The 17,876-nt window shown below is 44.5% G+C and overlaps 1 protein-coding gene across 1 annotated transcript in view; it reads left to right on the forward strand.

Annotated features, from left to right (window-relative positions):
* Positions 1 to 17,876, forward strand: part of FRAS1 (Fraser extracellular matrix complex subunit 1) — a 708,831-nt gene that overhangs the window by 490,654 nt on the left and 200,301 nt on the right. Inside the window, exon 31 of the mRNA XM_077476089.1 lies at positions 11,508 to 11,689. Within this exon, the coding sequence (XP_077332215.1) occupies positions 11,508 to 11,689 (182 nt within the window). The remainder of the gene's footprint in view (positions 1 to 11,507; positions 11,690 to 17,876) is intronic.

Raw genomic sequence — 17,876 nt, forward strand, 5'->3', positions numbered from 1 at the left:
TCAACAGTGTCAGGGTACAGGCAGACTTGTCTTTCTATAACAAAACCACTTGCTGTGCTGAAGACCCTCTTGGACACCACGCTAGCTGCAGAGCATTCCGGAAGATTCAGTGTATACTGTGCAAGTTCTAAACAGTGGTCTAGCCAGGACAATCAATCATCCATGAGGACCTCAATTCGAAGATTGTCTGTATCACCCATGGAACCCAAGTAGTCTGTGAAACATATGCTGGGCCTGTTAGCTGCAGTTCAAAAAAAACATCTTAACCACTTTCAGACCGGACCATTTTGCTGGTAAATGACCAGAGGTCTTTTTACACTTTGGCACTGCGCTGCTTTAACTGGTAATTGCGCGGTCATGCAATGTTGTACCCAAACAAAATTTGCATCCTTTTCTTCCCACAAATAGAGCTTTCTTTTGATGGTATTTGATTGCCTCTGCGATTTTTATTTTTTGCGATATAAATGTAAAAAGACCGCAAATTTTGAAAAAAAATGATATTTTCTACTTTTTGTTATTAGAAAAATCCAATAAACTCAATTTTAGTCATACATTTAGGCCAAAATGTATTCAGCCACATGTCTTTGGTAAAAAAAAAGTCAATAATTGTATATTTATTGGTTTGCGCAAAAGTTGGCACATCTACAAACTAAGGTACGTTTTCTGGAATTTACGCAGCTTTTAGTTTACGACTGCCTATCTCATTTCTTGAGGTGCTAAAATGGCAGGGCAGTACAAAACCCCCCCAAATGACCCCATTTTGGAAAGTAGACCCCCTAAGGAAATTGATAAGAGGCATGTTGAGCCCATTGAATATTTTATTTTTTTGCCTCAAGCGATTGAATAATGACAAAAAAAAATTTTTTTTTTTTTTTTACACAAAGTTGTCACTAAATGATATATTGCTCACACATGCTATGGGCGTATGTGAAATGACACCCCAAAATAAATTCTGCTGCTTCTCCTGAGTATGGGGATACCACATATGTGGGACTTTTTGGGAGCCTAGCCGCGTACGGGGCCCCGAAAACCAAGCACCGCCTTCAGGCTTTCTAAGGGCGTAAATTTTTGAGTTCACTTCTCACTACCTATTACAGTTTTGAAGGCCATAAAATGCCAAGATGGCACAAAACCCCCACAAATGACCCCATTTTAGAAAGTAGACACCCCAAGCTATTTGCTGAGAGGCATGTTGAGTTCATGGAATATTTTATATTTTGCCACAAGTTGCGGGAAAATTACAAACTTTTTTTTTTTTTTTTAACAAAGTTGTCACTAAATGATATATTGATCATGCATGCCATGGGCATATGTGAAATGACACCCCAAAATAAATTCTGCTGCTTCTCCTGAGTACGGGGATACCACATATGTGGGACTTTTTGGGAGCCTAGCCGCGTACGGGGCCCCGAAAACCAAGCACCGCCTTCAGGCTTTCTAAGGGCGTAAATTTTTGAGTTCACTTCTCACTACCTATTACAGTTTTGAAGGCCATAAAATGCCAAGATGGCACAAAACCCCCACAAATGACCCCATTTTAGAAAGTAGACACCCCAAGCTATTTGCTGAGAGGCATGTTGAGTCCATGGAATATTTTATATTTTGCCACAAGTTGCGGGAAAATTACAAACTTTTTTTTTTTTTTTTTTTCACAAAGTTGTCACTAAATGATATATTGCTCACGCATGCCATGGGCATATGTGAAATGACACCCCAAAATAAATTCTGCTGCTTCTCCTGAGTACGGGGATACCACATATGTGGGACTTTTTGGGAGCCTAGCCGCGTACGGGGCCCCGAAAACCAAGCACCGCCTTCAGGCTTTCTAAGGGCGTTACAGTTTTGAAGGCCATAAAATGCCAAGATGGCACAAACCCCCCCCAAATGACCCCATTTTGGAAAGTAGACACCCCTAAATTTAGGGGTACACTAGTGAGACTAGGTAATAAATGGCGGGTGCCCTGAAACTATAAAAAAATAACTAACCAACCAGCGTCACCTGTAACAGTTATATGGTGATCACTGGTGAAAGGGTTAACTAGGGGGCAATTAGGGGGCTTTATGCGGTAGTATATGGGGGTCCCTGGCGCTATAAAAAGCTGCAGCGAACCTAAATACCTACCTGCCTAACTAGCGTCACCTGTGACACTAATACAGTGATCAGAAAAACGATCGCTTATTAGGCTGGGTTCACACTGGAGCGATGCGGAAACGCCGCGAATCCGCGGCGGGTTCCCGCATCGCATGCCTCCCGGCGGCAGTTCACACTGCCCTATGCGAACTGCTGGGAGTGTCAGTGAAATGTTACTGACACCCCCAGATCAGTTCGCATATCGCAGTGCGATCTGCAAACTCGGATCGCATGGTGTGAACACCCATGCGATCCGATTCTGCTGCGGGCCAAAAAAAGGGTCCCGTGCGAATTTGCGGCGGGTGCGGCGGGTGCGGCGAATGGCTGAACTCGAATCGCACAGAGATCGGATGTGATTTGCACTGCAGTGCGGTGCGAATCACATTCGTTCTCATAAACCGCTGCAATGTGAACCCAGCCTTAGTGACACTGGCGACGGGGGGTGATCACGGGGTTAAACCTTTATTGGGGGGGTTAGGGGGGTACATTAGAACTAAAGGGGGCTAACTCTAACTGCCCTAACAGTTATTACAGTCACAAATGACACCAATGCAAAAAAAAATGACATTGGTGTCACTGTGACTGGGGGGCAGGGGTAATTGGGGGGGTGATCGGGGGGTAAAGGGGGGGTGTGAGTGTGCCTGGCATGTTCTACTGTGTGTGTAGAGTGTTGGTGCAACTCACCGATCCGCTCTCCTCCGTGTCGGAACGAAAAATACCGACACGGAGGAGAGAATACATCACTTCCTCTCCTGTGTTTACATTACAGGAGAGGAAGTGATGTCACCGGGGATTTCTATTCGTCGGGAGCGATCGCGAGGGGGTGGCCATGAATGAATGGCCGCCCCCTCGTCCCGGATCGCTCCCGGACGAAAACCGACCGCCGCAGGCACCGGGCGGGGGCCCGATCGGGCCCCCGACCCGCGGGAGGCAAGGGACGTACATGTATGTCCTTATGCCTGCCCGTGCCATTCTACCGACGTACATCGGCGTGCGGCGGTCGGCAACTGGTTAAACATGTCACTAAGGCAGCCACCACTACCTCTGCTCCTCCATTCAGGCATCTGAGGATCAGAGGCACATCTGGCATGAGGGGAATCCTGCCACTCTCAGGAAGTGCAGCCTAAAGCTTTTTTGCACAACACCTTCTGTGTGACGCATTGTGTTCTTCCTCTGGGATAATAGCTTGATATCTGTTGTTTTTTCTGTGAATTCAAAAGGGTGACCACAAAATAATGGTCACTCTCCTTCATGGCCTGAATCCTGTGATTATTGTGAAGGCATTTTAGCATGAAAGAGACGATTTGTTACAAATTGCCTCCAGCAGTGGACTCTGAGTCCTCTGTGTTATTGAGGACAAAAGTGTTCTTAAAGATCTCCCATCACCCACTTAGAACTCCCAGAGCATAGGAGGGATTAAATGATGCCCTGGAAGCCTGACATTTTTCCTCCACTTGAGGAAGGTGTAAAGGTAGTACTGGACCTAATAGAGTTATCTTGCTGGTGTTGTTACCTTAAAGTATTGATGTTAATGTAAATGATTGGGTTCCCAGGCAGGCAGCTTCTACATCCCAAAGGATTTCCACAGACTCTTTGGCTTGTAGTGTAATGTAACAAAAAGAGCAAAAAATTGAATTTAAACACCACACCACTGCTAAGACGTCCAATTACAACTATATCCTGATAAATGTCAGGGGTACAATCCAAAAAGTAGCCAAAGCATTTGAGTGGCCCAAGAGCGCCTCTTTTATCAGGGCTTGATTGACAACTATGCAAACAGACCAGAAGTGAAGTGGACCGACAATGGTATTTTTCCAGTGTGAATTACAAGCACAGGCCTTGTCAGCAGCATTTTAGGCAGTCAGTTTTTTTGTTTTGTCATCATTCCCCAGTCAATGTCACCACAGAGTGCTCCAAGAGGCATTGTGTTGCTAATCATGGCCTCATTGCAGCTCAGCATTCTGGTTGCCTTTTTGAATAGTGATAAAATGCTACACATGTGATAATTTACATATATTTATATAGTTGGTAAGGTTGAATAAAGACACTAGTCCATTAAGTTCAGCGCGTATGTGTGTGTGTTTATGTCACTAACTGTCATGGTCAGGGGTCAGGCTCAGAGACCTTTAGCTATAGCAGTAGAGGGACTCCCGCCGATCAACAGGATTGGTATACAAGCAGGTCACCCTGTGGGCTCACCTGAGGTGTGGAGTCTAAATACTAACCGGTGTTCACCAGAGTTCCTGATGGGGAGATGAGTTTAGCTACGTATTAATACCAGGACGCAGTCCTCAGGATTGCCCGACCAGAAGGTGAGCAAGCCAGGGTCCAGTATGGGAAATGGCAGGTAAGGATCAAACAGAAGCGTAGTCAGTAAACAAGCCAAATGTCGGCAACAAGCAGTTGCAGATTGGGATAAAGCAGGAATGTAGGCAGGGAACAAGCCAAGGGTCAGTAGCCAGTAGTAGTAAAGATACGGAGGACAGAAGGAAAGACCAAGAAAAATACTGGTTGGAGAGAGCACAGTAATCTGGCAAACAGGGAGCGCAGAGACATGGATTAAAGTGGATGTAATGTTTTTAATTAAGGCTTAAATTTTATTCAGTATAGTATTTCATGTCATCTGTGCCCACTCTTGCCACAAAGAGTTAATCCAGCTCTGGGCAATCCTTTTTCAGTGAGATAAAAATGGACAGACAGAGAAATAAGTCAGTTTCTCCCTGTGCTGTGAGTGACAGGTGATTTACATAGCTCATGCACGAGCCTGAGACAAATATTCTGTGTACTAATTTCACAATTCACATCCCCCCTCCCCTCTTTCTTCTCCAGCTCTCCCAGGATTGGCTGACTGTCCTGTGTTTTGACTGGATGTTTCTCATCATGGGGTGTGATCCACAGATCAGTGTGGGAGGTGGGAATGTGTGTATGGTGCAGTGAACTCACAGGACTGCCAGCAGAAGATGCACAGACAAATGTTCTGATTTAGGGGAGATTTTATAGTCAGAGCTGGGCAGAGGAGAAGCTCCAGTGATCTGATTATTGTTATGGTGCAGTGTGTGTGTGTCTGAGGACACTTGATCACAATTGCAACATTCCTTTTGATCACCAGGATGTGTTATGCGGGGGAGGGGTGGATGTCTCACTTTTCATAATTACACCCAGTAAGGCGGAATGAGCTCAAAGCTTACAGCCTACTTGTGTCACTTGACTGCTCCCATCAAGTCTCTACTCATGTCATCTGACTGCTCCCACTAAGTCCCTACATGTGTCACCTGACTGCTCCCACTAAGTCCCTACACGTGTCACCTGACTGCTCCCACCAGGTCCCTACCCGAGTCACCTGGCTGCTCTTTCCAAGTCCCTACTCATGTCACCTGACCGCTCCCACCAAGTCCCTACCCGTGTCACCTGACTTATCCCACCAGGTCCCTACAATTTGAGTAAAATATTAGGCATTGACTTAAAGGGGTGTGGTTTAATACAATCTGAGATGACTTGCATAGCACTGAATGTGGTAATGTTAAATAAGAAATGTACAGCGGTGGGTAGTATATGCAGAAGAGGTGTGTGGAGGTGGGTAATATGTGCAGGAGAGGCGTGCAAAGTGTATGGAGGTGGGTAGTATGTGCCAGAGAGAGTGTGGAGTGTATGGAGTTGGGTAGTAAGTGCAGGTGAGCAATGCGGAGTGTACAGTGGTGGGTAGTATGTGCAGGATGGTGTCAGTAGGACAGTGAACAGTGACAGTAGTTTATTTTTTTATTTTATAATTCAATTTTTTTGTTTTTTGTTTTCTTACAAAAGCTTTTTTGGGACCAGTGGGTGGTGTTAGTAGAGCAATGGACAGTGTCAGAATTTCTTTTTAATTTTATTATTTTTTACAATTTTATTTTTTAATTATTTTTTACAATTTATTTTTGTACTTTTTTTTTTCAAAATGATGGGGGATGGGGTTTTATTTTTTTAAATATATTTTTTCACAGTGCTTTTGGGAAAAGGGGTGGGGGATCCTCAGTGGTTGGTGTTAGTAGGGCAGTGATCGGTGTCAGTAGGGCAGTGGTCGGTGTCAGTAGGACAGTGGTCCCTGTCAGTGGTCTTGGGGCTCTGGACCGTGATGGTATGGGGGGGGGGGCAGTTGTGGTGTCAGTAGTTTTTTTTTTTTTTTACAATTTTATTTTGTAATATTTATGTTTTTTTTTTTTTTATCAGCTCTGTTGGGGGCTTTGCTGACATCTCCCATTTGAGACAGAGAAAGGGACAGAGGACACAGATTCCCCAGTCCTTTTCTCTGCATTGAAGATGAATGAAGAGGAGACTGAGGCTCCTCTCCATTCATAAACTGAAGCAGAGTAAGGTTACTCTGCTCAGTTATCACAGGACACGGGAATGGCCCCTTTCTCCGCTCTCCATCCTGACAGATTCCCCCATGCACCCAGCCCACGGAGAGGAGGGGAGCCAGGTGCGGGGGACAAGGGGGGTGGAGGAGGAAGACACATCAGGCAGATGAGGATGACACGGAGGAGGACCAGAGAAGAAGGGGGAGTGGAGGAGAACACGGGTGCTGGAGGAGGAAGAAGACACGGAGGACAGTCCGGGATGATTGGTGCGGCGGGGGACAGCTGTGAGCACTGATCTCCATGCATGACTTTTCAGGTGAGAGCCACGGGAGGGAGAGAAGGACAGACAGAGTGCTGTCCAGCATCTCAGATAGATCAGCAAGAGTCATTGCCAATCACAGCAGAGGTGTCAGGTTTAAATCAAGCCCCTGACACTAACATTTCCCATATCCTTTTTATATTGAATTTGCTAAGATGCACACCTAAACATTTTTTCAAATTATCAACTCTAACCACTGACACCACCAACTGTGAAAGGGAATTTCACATCTTTACCACTCTGACAGTAAAGAATCCCTTACACAGTTTAAAGAATATTTAATAACATGTTACACCCATATTTGGGGTGTAACATGTTATTTATGAATGCACATGAAACATGGTCTAAATCTAAAGTCCGTCTGATTTTTCGACGGCAAAGGTCCGATGAAGCCCACACACCATTGAATTGTGCGAGGGATTCGTTCCATCGGACCTTTGCTGTTGAAAAGTCTGGCCGTGTATACACGGCATTAGAATCACCATTGAGATGGTTTGTTGAGATGGTTTGTTTATTGCAAACAAATCTCTTAAGCGTCTCTTCTCCAGGGAGAGAGAAAGTCACCAGCACACCATAAATCTTGAAAACCGGTCCAAAGATTTATTCAGCGATCACATCATCATAGCAAAAACAAAGTTTTGAGGCCTTGCAAGTCTCCCTGTGAGTATGTATGATTTTGGATTATGATTTTTTTGGTCTAATTGTAACTTTCTACATCCGTAGAAAAGTTTTATAATATAACCATGTATCCCTGAAGAAGAATACAATTCCAATTTTGAAACACATTGAGATTTTTCCTGTCTTATACCTTTTAGACTTTTGGAAAATGTTTATTTCTGCTTCCTCATCCACACTGTTATGCATAACTAAGTTTTTATGATGTTTATGTTTTCTCTTTTTTGCTCTATACCAATATATGTTAATAAAATACCATTATAATTTTTAAACCATTTATCTGTGTCTTTGCTATATAAAATCCCACTTGAAGATCTTTTTTGTCTACTTGTATCATCTGATTATCTTCAGCTCCAGCCAGTGGTCACAGTAGCATCCATCTACACACACAGACATTTTTGGGGAATATGTGTGTTGGAAATAGTATTTTGGAATCTTCTCCAGGGAGCATAAGTTTAATGTTTGTAGTTGTTCCTCATAACTGAGGTCCTCCAGTCCCGGTGTTAGCTTTGTTTCCCTTCTTCATTTCCAGTGCATACTACTTTAGCACTGGTGACCAGAACTGGACAGCATTCTCAAGATGTGGCTGAACCAGAATTTTGTAAAGTGGTAGAATTATAGTCTTGTCTCTTGAGTAAATACTCTTTTTAATTGGGACAAACTTATACAGGTAACATTTTTGCATAGGATTTATTATACCCCTATAAAACTCCACAGGATGTATCCAGAGCGGGATCCTACCTGTCCTCGTTGCCAGCTACACTTGGGAACCTATGTGCATATGTTCTAGGATTGTCCCAAGATCATTCCCTTTTCCGATGTTTTTGAATTGATAACCTTCAATTACAAATGTTCCTGCCTGTTTCATATGAGCTGACTTTGCTTGGACTCCATGAGGACGAGCAATGCTCTCATCATCTGAAGCTATCGATATCTTTCCTATTATATTATGCCAAAAAAGAAATACTGTTGAAGTGGAGATTTTTAGACTGCTGTGTTGTCCTGGGAGGCCACAAATGCTGCTCTTCCTTTGTACAAGCTTACTTATATAAGTCATGGCTGCCCGTGGAAGTATAAGGTGTGGCTCCCCTGGAACTCCGAGTAGTGGGACTTATAGTGAAGCTCACTTTCAATTTTCCACCTATGGAAGATACTTTGTGAAACTTTCTGCTCCTACTCGCCACCTCTCCCCAGAGGTTATCCATGTAGCGAGCAACTTGCATTCATGTTTTTAGCCCCAAAATACTTGACTTTAAATTTTTCAATATTAAACCTCATTTTCCATGTAATTGCCCGACGCTTTATTTTATCAAGGTCTTCTTGTAAAGTTTCTATATCCTACTTTAATTTATTGCCCTGCAATCAAGAACCGCTGATGTAGTAAAAAGAACCCCAGCAACCCATCCCTTTCCTCTTCCTGAACTCGCACAAAACATTGCCTAGCACAAATATTACTTTTTTTCAACACAAATAGCTCTCTGGCTTTACAGAATTTATACAGTGTTGCAGAGATGGAAATTCATTGTTTAAATTTAACCACTTCCCTACCGCGCATAGTCATATGACAGTGGCAGGAACCCTTTGTCCCTCCGGGCTGCCTTCATATGACTTCTATTACTTTCTGAGCCTTTAGGGGTTGCGCACGCCCCCCCCCCCCACCGCGTCACTAGCCACCCGGTGCGCGCGAACACAGCAGGATCATGGATCTGTGTGTGTAAGTACAGAGGAACACTGATCGGTCTCCTCCCCTTGTGAGTCCCCTCCCCCTACAGTTAGAATCACTCCCTAGGATACACAGTTAACCCTTTCCTTGCCCCCTAGTATTAACCCCTTCCCTGCCAGTCACATTTACAGAGCAATCAGTGCATTTTTTATAGCACTGATCGCTGTATAAATGTAAATGGTCCCAAAATAGTGTCGAAAGTGTCTGCCGCAATATCGCAGTCAGGATAAAAAATGCAGATGGCCGCCATTACAAGTAAAAAAATAAATAAATAAATAAAAATGCCATAAATGTATCCCCTATTTTGTAGACGCTATAACTTGCGCAAACCAATCAATATACGCTTATTGCAAATTTTTTCATAACATTTTTTACCAAAAATATGTAGAGTAATACATATCAGCCTAAACTGCGGAAAAAAAATGTTTTAGTTTTTTTAATGGGATATTTATTATAGTAAAAAACATTGTGTTTTTATCGCACTTTTTTGTTTATAGCGCAAAAAATAAAAACCGTAGAGGTGATCAATTACCACCAAAAGAAAGCTCTATTTGTGGGGAAAAAAATTATGAAAAATTCATATGAGTACAGTGTTGCATGACCACGCAATTTTCATTCAAACTGTAACAGCACAAAACGAATATTGGTCTGGGCAGCAAGGGGGTGAAAATGGCCAGTATTGAAGTGGTTAAGTGATCTGTTGCACATCTGTGGAGGATTTCCTCTGAAACATTGTATCAATTATGTATAGCAGTTCATGCACTGCAGTAGCTGGTTTATTACACTGTCAGTGGTGTGCTCAGAAATCTCCATATACAGAGGTCTCCCTTGTATTTCCTCTTCTGGTTTAATGTTTTTTTGACAGTTTTTTCAATTTTTAATTCCTGCTATGTGCCATTGTTTGGCACAGAGCAGCCCCGACCCTTCTCTTCTGGGGTCCCCCACTAGCGGTCCTATCTCCCCAGCCGCTTGCTAGGTGGGGTATTCATGCAAGCTTACTCCCGAGCCACACTATGTGCATCTATTGACACACACACAGTGTGACTCAGCCTTGCCCCCCCAATCCCTTGTCACCAGTCAAACCTGTGAATATAACGTTGTTTTTAAAATGAATAGTGAACAAAACATAAATTCTTGGAAGAAAAGTCTTGTTTGTCCACAAAAAAGACAGTATATGTAACACTTCAGTATCAAAATTAATGCACAGTGGCTTTCTAGGTAGCACTTCTGTCTTGCAGCACTAGGGTCTTTGGATCAAAATCCCAATCAGAACACTACCTGCGTGGTCTTTGCATGCGCTCCCTGTGCTGACATGAGTTTCCTCCCAAACTACAAAGACATGCCTCCTGTATATGTATGTTTGGCTGTGTGGTAGGTACCTTAGATTGTAAGCTCCTTGAGGACAGGGGGCTGATATGAATGTGCAATATATAAAGTGCTACGTAAATTGCTGATGGTATTTAAACACCTCTAAATAATTATGTTTTTTGAAAATCACATAAATTAGAAGAACATTGCTTAGATTTATCCGAGAGGTGCATAATACAACAGTTGTTAAAAAAATGCAGAAATTAGGAAGCTGGTATGATGTTGCCACAACCACCAAATAACAAAGCTGAAAGCAGCAACTGAATTTTCAAACACTCTTTGGGGACAATGTACTCTACTTTATTCTTATGAGAGGTGTATAATGCAACAGAAAGAAGCAACTACACAGATAACTGAAAGCTCACAAGTGATGTTTAAGCTTTTTGTGGAGATGATTGTATTTCACATACATTTTCAACAGCATACAAATGGAAAGTGGCTTTCTTTTTTGCCACTTAGTTATTGGATTACATCTTAGCATGACAATATCTGGAAAATAAATGTCTTGAGGAGGAATATTATATGTATTACATATTTGTGTTTTTCATTGCATATATTACCTGTAATGTCTACTACATGTTTGTGCTTTATTTAGAAAAATCTCATCAAAAAAGTTTATCTAGCTCATGAGATGATCAATAATAGTCATTCATATCTTGTACCAGGCTGTAGTGCTCTAGTGGGTAAATGTCTTCTCCCTCTCTTTCCAAAACAGCCATGCAATGGCTCATTGGAGTGGTAGACACTAACTAATTGTTATAATCGGCTTTGAATATATTCTCGCCTCTAATGTAATGCCAACAATTATGGGTATATGTCGAAGAGCTGCATGTTATGATAGATCAGTCTTTAACCCCTGTTCCTTATAGTCTGTCCCTTATACCCATGGAAAAAAATGCATTTTTATTTTTTCCAAAACCATTCAATTGACAAAGCATTGCTTTTTTTTTTCTTTAGGTGAAGTTGTGCTTTTGGCCCCTATGTCTGCTGATGGACCTGCAGATAGCTGGCAGCGTTTGCCTGATGGAAGATTTGCCACACCAACCACTTCATTCACACAGAAGGACATAGATGAGGGCCTGGTATGGTATCGCCACTCAGGGTCCCACTCACAAGGAAGAGACTCATTTAGCTTTCAGGTACATAATAATGTGGAGTTTGTAGATATGATACATATACCTCTTATTAGTATCCAAGGCTGGTATTTTTTTTTTTTACTTATAATGCTTTGAAAAGCTCTGGTCCTTTCAGGGGGTGGTGCTGCAGCCCAATTATTTAAAGAAGCAGGGTGGGGAGTGGTACAGTATGGGTGAAGATGGGTTCCACTCTAATGCTGCTGAATGCTAGCCCATACAGGCACCTTTACCCTGCCTCCTGTACCATGGATGTGGTGTACCCCTATGTGATAACGTGTAGAAGTACACTTACATCTGTCATCCCATGTATTGGGGAAATTCAGTCCTTGAGGGTACAGTGTATCCAAACAATGAATCCAATATACCTCCTTCTTTTTTAAAGAGGTTGTAAAGTGAATTTTTTATTTTTTTTTAAATAACAAACATGTTATACTTACCTCCACTGTGCAGCTCGTTTTGCACAGAGTGGCCCCGAACCTGCTCTTCTGGGGTCCCTGGGCAGCGTTCTCTGCTTCCTTCCTCAAATGCTTCTTACGTTCATGCGAGCTCCCTCGCATGGTGAGAAGCATCTGCGGGCGCGCTCCCGTGATACATCCGGCGGCTATAGCCGCTCGCTGTATCACACGGCCCCACCCCCCCGGCGCTCCGCATCAGTGGATGTGATTGACAGCAGCGCGCATAGAATGCATTAAGGTGAAAAAACATTTACCTTTACAACCCCTTTAACTGACGTTCTTGTTCACCAGGAGATATTTGTGTGTGTGTGTGTGTGTGTGTGTGTGTGTGTGTGTGTGTGTGTGTATATATATATATATATATATATATATATTGTAAGGGATCTTCCCGGGGTAGGGTGTGTTTGGACAGAGTTCACAGCAGACTTGGACTTTATAAAGCAGACCTTGGCGTTTATTCGTGGTACAAACAGTCCAACAAACAAAGTATACAGCAACACCGTGCTTCTTGTGTATAACAGGAACAAAATAATAACAAAAACAAACAACCTAGCCCGGCTGGGCGCTTACTAACAGGTTCTTCTCACCTATCTGACACTTATAAACACAGCGTCTTTCGCCTGGATATCGCAGGGTGGATTTTAGCTCCAGCAGTGGCTGTGCTTGCAGCTTCCTCAAACACACAGACTGTTCGTTTCCCTGGCTGAGAGCAAACACCTGCAGGCCCGCAGAGCCTTTACCTTCCCAGGCTAATTAGGATCAAAGCTCACCTGATCCAAAACCCAGAACTGGAACGAGGGATGGGGGGTGTGGAATGACAGGTCCCTCTACCAAACCTACCTGCCATTCCATATAAACCCAGGCCCGGCAAGATTAAATAACAACTCAGCAGCATATTGCTGCTGAGAAACTGATCCATCCTGGACTTACCATCTCACACTGTGTAGCAACCTAGGTGAGATGTACACCCCCTCAACCACTTCTCCAGTGACATGTCTACATATCCCCCCCCCTCTTTTTCAGACCGGAGGGCTGAGCCTTTTGTCCCCACAGACAACTCACCCTCGACAATGCGTCAGCATTTGCCTGTAATTTCCCTGGCCTGTGTTCCACAGTGAAATTAAAGTTTTGTAAGGACAGAAACCATCTAGTCACTCTTGCATTTCTCTCCTTGTTTAACTTCATCCATGTTAGGGGGGCATGGTCTGTCACCAACTTGAATTTCCTGCCTAGCAAGTAATACTTTAAAGATTCTAGGGCCCACTTCACTGCCAAACATTCTCGCTCCACAATGGCATAATTTTTCTCGGCCGGGGTTAGTTTTCTACTCAAGTACGTCACCGGATGCTCCTCACCATTCACTACTTGTGAGAGTACTGCACCTAAGCCTGTGTTAGAGGCATCTGTCTGGACCAGAAATTCTCGCCTGAAATTGGGGGTAACTAACACAGGTGGTTGGCACAAGGCAGACTTAAGGCTTTGGAAAGCCTTCTCGGCCTCTGGGGTCCACGTGACCATTGCTGTCTTTCCGCCCTTTGTCAAGTCAGTTAGTGGAGCAGCAACTGAGGCAAAGTTCGGCACAAATCTACGGTAATAACCGGTAATACCGAGGAAAGCTCTAACCTGTTTCCTTGTCAGGGGTCTAGGCCAATTCTGTATTGCCTCAATTTTATTTAGCTGTGGCTTAATCAATCCTCTCCCAACAATGTAGCCCAGATATTTGGCCTCTTCTAGGGCTAGAGCACACTTCTCGGCATTTATGGTCAACCCTGCATCACTTATGGTATCCAACACGGCCTGTACCTTACAGAGGTGACTTTCCCAATCAGGGCTAAAAATGACCACATCATCGAGGTAGGCGGCTGAGTAATCCCGATGTGGTCGCAGAATCAAGTCCATCAACCTCTGGAAAGTTGCAGGCGCTCCATGTAACCCGAATGGCATCACTACATACTGGAATAGCCCATCAGGGGTGGAGAATGCAGTTTTCTTTTTAGCCTCGCCAGAAAGTGGAATCTGCCAGTAGCCCTTTGTGAGATCGAGGGTGGTTATGTACCTGGCGTTACCTAACTTCTCAATCAACTCATCTACCCTGGGCATAGGATAAGCATCGAACTTGGAGATCTCATTCAACTTTCTGAAATCGTTACAGAACCTCCAAGTTCCATTGGGCTTTGGGATTAGCACAATCGGGCTGGACCATTCACTCTGTGACACCTCAATTACCCCCAGATCAAGCATACGTTTTACCTCGTCAGATACGGCTTTTCTACGTGCCTCCGGTATCCTATAGGGCTTTAGGTTTACTCTGCTTCTAGGCTCAGTTTCAATGTGATGATGGATGAGGTGGGTACGCCCTGGGAGGTCAGAGAACTTGTTTTTGTTTTTCTGTAAAAATTCCAGAGCCTCCTGTTTCTGTGACACTGATAGAGCATCACCTACTTTGACTGGAGGGATTGGTGGTGACAAATTATTAACAGTATTTGTCGCCACCAAGGATTCCCTGTCTTTCCAGGGCTTGATCAAGTTTATGTGATAAACTTGGAAAGGCTTCCTTCTACCTGGTTGGTGCACCTTGTAGTTCACCTCACTGATCTTTTCAACAATTTCATAAGGACCTTGCCACTTCGCTAAGAATTTACTCTCAACAGTGGGGACTAGTATAAGGACCCTATCGCCTGGGTTGAATGTCCTGATTCTTGCGGACCGGTTGTAAATTCTACTTTGGGCCTCTTGAGCTCTCTGGAGGTGTTCCCTTACCAGGGGCATTACAGTGGCTATACGGTCCTGCATTTGTGCTACATGCTCAATAACACTCTTGTATGGGGTGGACTCACTCTCCCATGTCTCTTTTGCAATGTCCAGTAGACCCCTAGGGTGACGACCATAGACCAACTCGAATGGTGAGAACCCTGTGGATGCTTGGGGCACCTCCCTAATAGCAAACATGAGGTAGGGTAATAAATGATCCCAGTCACGACCATCTTTTCCCACCACTTTCTTCAACATATGTTTCAAAGTTTTATTAAATCTCTCCACCAATCCGTCCGTCTGGGGGTGGTATACAGAGGTACGGATGTGTGAGACTTTAAATAGTTTGCATAATTCCTTCATCAGTTTTGACATAAATGGCGTACCTTGGTCAGTTAGGATTTCTTTGGGGATCCCAGTCCTAGAGAACATATAAAACAACTCACGTGCAATTGTTTTAGATGCAGTGTTTCTTAAGGGTACAGCCTCAGGATAGCGGGTCGCATAATCTATGACTACCAAAATATACTGGTGTCCTCTAGCTGACTTTACCACGGGACCCACTAAATCCATGGCAATACGCTCAAAAGGCACCTCTATAATAGGGAGCGAAACCAAAGGACTGCGAAAATGTGACACTGGGGCACTAACCTGACATGTGGGGCACGACTCGCAGTATTTTTTAATGTCATCATATATCGCCGGCCAAAAAAACCTCTGGAGAACCCTCTCTCGCGTTTTGTCAGTCCCCAAGTGTCCCCCAAGAACATGGTTATGTGCCATGTCAAGCACCTGACGCCGGTACGGCTTAGGTACCAGAAGCTGTTCCACAACCTCATCCTTAACCTTATTGACTCTATAGAAAAGATCATTAGTCACCGAAAAATGTGGAAATCTTTTTTCAGCATCTGGTTCCTGAGGTACCCCATTCATAACAGCAACCTGCTCTCTCGCATTTTTGAGAGTGGGGTCCTGTAATTGTGCAGCGCCAAAATTATCCCTAGACACCTCTAAGTCTAGTATATTTTGCTCAGTGGGAGGAGCCTCCTCCTCCCCAGCCAGCACCTGCAAAGGAGAACAATCATTTTCATCCTGCACACTTCTATCATTCACAGGGGACAAAGCAACCCCCTTAGAGGTATCCCCACTCCTTTTGGGGATTTTTCTTTTTTCCCAGAGAGCCCAGAATAATGGAAAATCGCGCCCCAATATTACATTATGCATGAGGTTTTTTACCACACCCACTTCATATTGTACGGTGCCTTGTTCAGTCCCGACTTTAGCCAGCACTATAGGGTACACTTTTGTATCACCATGTATGCACACAACACTCATATGCTTTTTAGACTCTAAGTCCCCAGCCACCAGGCTAGCATGCACCAAGGTTACGAGGCTTCCCGAGTCCATTAACGCCTCAACGGGAAGGTCATTGATGGTAATATTGCAGATTTGCGGTTCAGTCTCTAGTCCAGGAACTGCAGCACAAGATGGTTCCGCAAACAGCGACTGACGCCGGCTAGCGTCACACTCCATGGGTTCAGTGGTAAGAGGGCAATGGGCCGACACGTGTCCCGCCTCATGGCATCTCCAACACTGGATAGGGCCTGGTCTCTTTGGCAAGGAGTCCTTTTCAGAGCCCCTTAGCCACCCGGGACCATCACCAGTCTTTTGTCCCTGAGACACCACTTGAGCCCTTTTCCCTCCATCAGCACCCCTCCACACTCCCCCAATAGATGGAAGTCTCTTACCAGCTGACGGCACAGATCTGGCGCTCCGGGGAGGTGAAGATGCTGCAGGAACATCACGGAGGTAGTCCTCAGTCGCCTGGAACCTCTCCACAAGGTTGACAAGTTCGTTTGCATTCTTAGGATCACCTTGTCCCACCCAGCGTTGCAGGTCAGTAGGAAGCGCTCGGAGGTAGCGATCCATCACGACCTTCTCTAGGATTTGTGCAGGAGTAGAAGTGTCTGGCTCCAACCACTTTCTTGCCAAATGGATTAGGTCATACATCTGGGACCTCGCTGATTTGTCCAGACTGTAGCTCCAGTTGCGTACCCTCCGGGCACGGACTGCAGTAGTAACTCCTAGTCGGGCAAGTATCTCCTCTTTTAGCCGAGTATAGTCCTTAACCTCTTGCTCACTGAGGTCATAGTAGGCCTTTTGAGGTTCACCTGTTAAATAGGGCGCAATTACCTCTGCCCACTCAGCGGCTGGTAACTTCTCTCGCTCAGCCACGCGCTCAAATACTGTTAGATAGGCTTCAACATCGTCCTCAGCAGTCATCTTTTGCAGCGCTTTCTGCACAGTCCTTCTCCCAAAAAAAATCTCTGGAGCGGCTCCCATCACTGTGGGTGGATTAGCAACCACAGGCGCCTCTCGATTTGCTATCAGGTGCTCGATAAGTTGTTGTTGTGCAGCCATGGACTGTTCATGTCGTCTATTGGCCTCTGTCTGAGCCTGCTGTTGTTGCAAACTCACTTGCATAAACTGCTTCAGCATCTCCTCCATGTTGCTGGACTGTTCTTGGAGTGTAGTTGCAGCTTTCACCCAGGACATCAGCAGCTGTAGCCAAGTCTGTCCACACCGTTGCCCCTAGCAACCGTGTTGCCCGCATTCTCCACCAATTGTAAGGGATCTTCCCGGGGTAGGGTGTGTTTGGACACAGTTCACAGCAGACTTGGACTTTATAAAGCAGACCTTGGCATTTATTCGTGGTACAAACAGTCCAACAAACAAAGTATACAGCAACACCGTGCTTCTTGTGTATAACAGGAACAAAATAATAACAAAAACAAACAACCTAGCCCGGCTGGGCGCTTACTAACAGGTTCTTCTCACCTATCTGACACTTATAAACACAGCGTCTTTCGCCTGGATATCGCAGGGTGGATTTTAGCTCCAGCAGTGGCTGTGCTTGCAGCTTCCTCAAACACACAGACTGTTCGTTTCCCTGGCTGAGAGCAAACACCTGCAGGCCCGCAGAG

This window comes from Lithobates pipiens, unplaced genomic scaffold (genome assembly GCF_037356315.1).
Source record: "Lithobates pipiens isolate NorthernLeopardFrog02 unplaced genomic scaffold, aLitPip1_a1.2 Scaffold_13, whole genome shotgun sequence".
Lineage (NCBI taxonomy): Eukaryota > Metazoa > Chordata > Amphibia > Anura > Ranidae > Lithobates > Lithobates pipiens.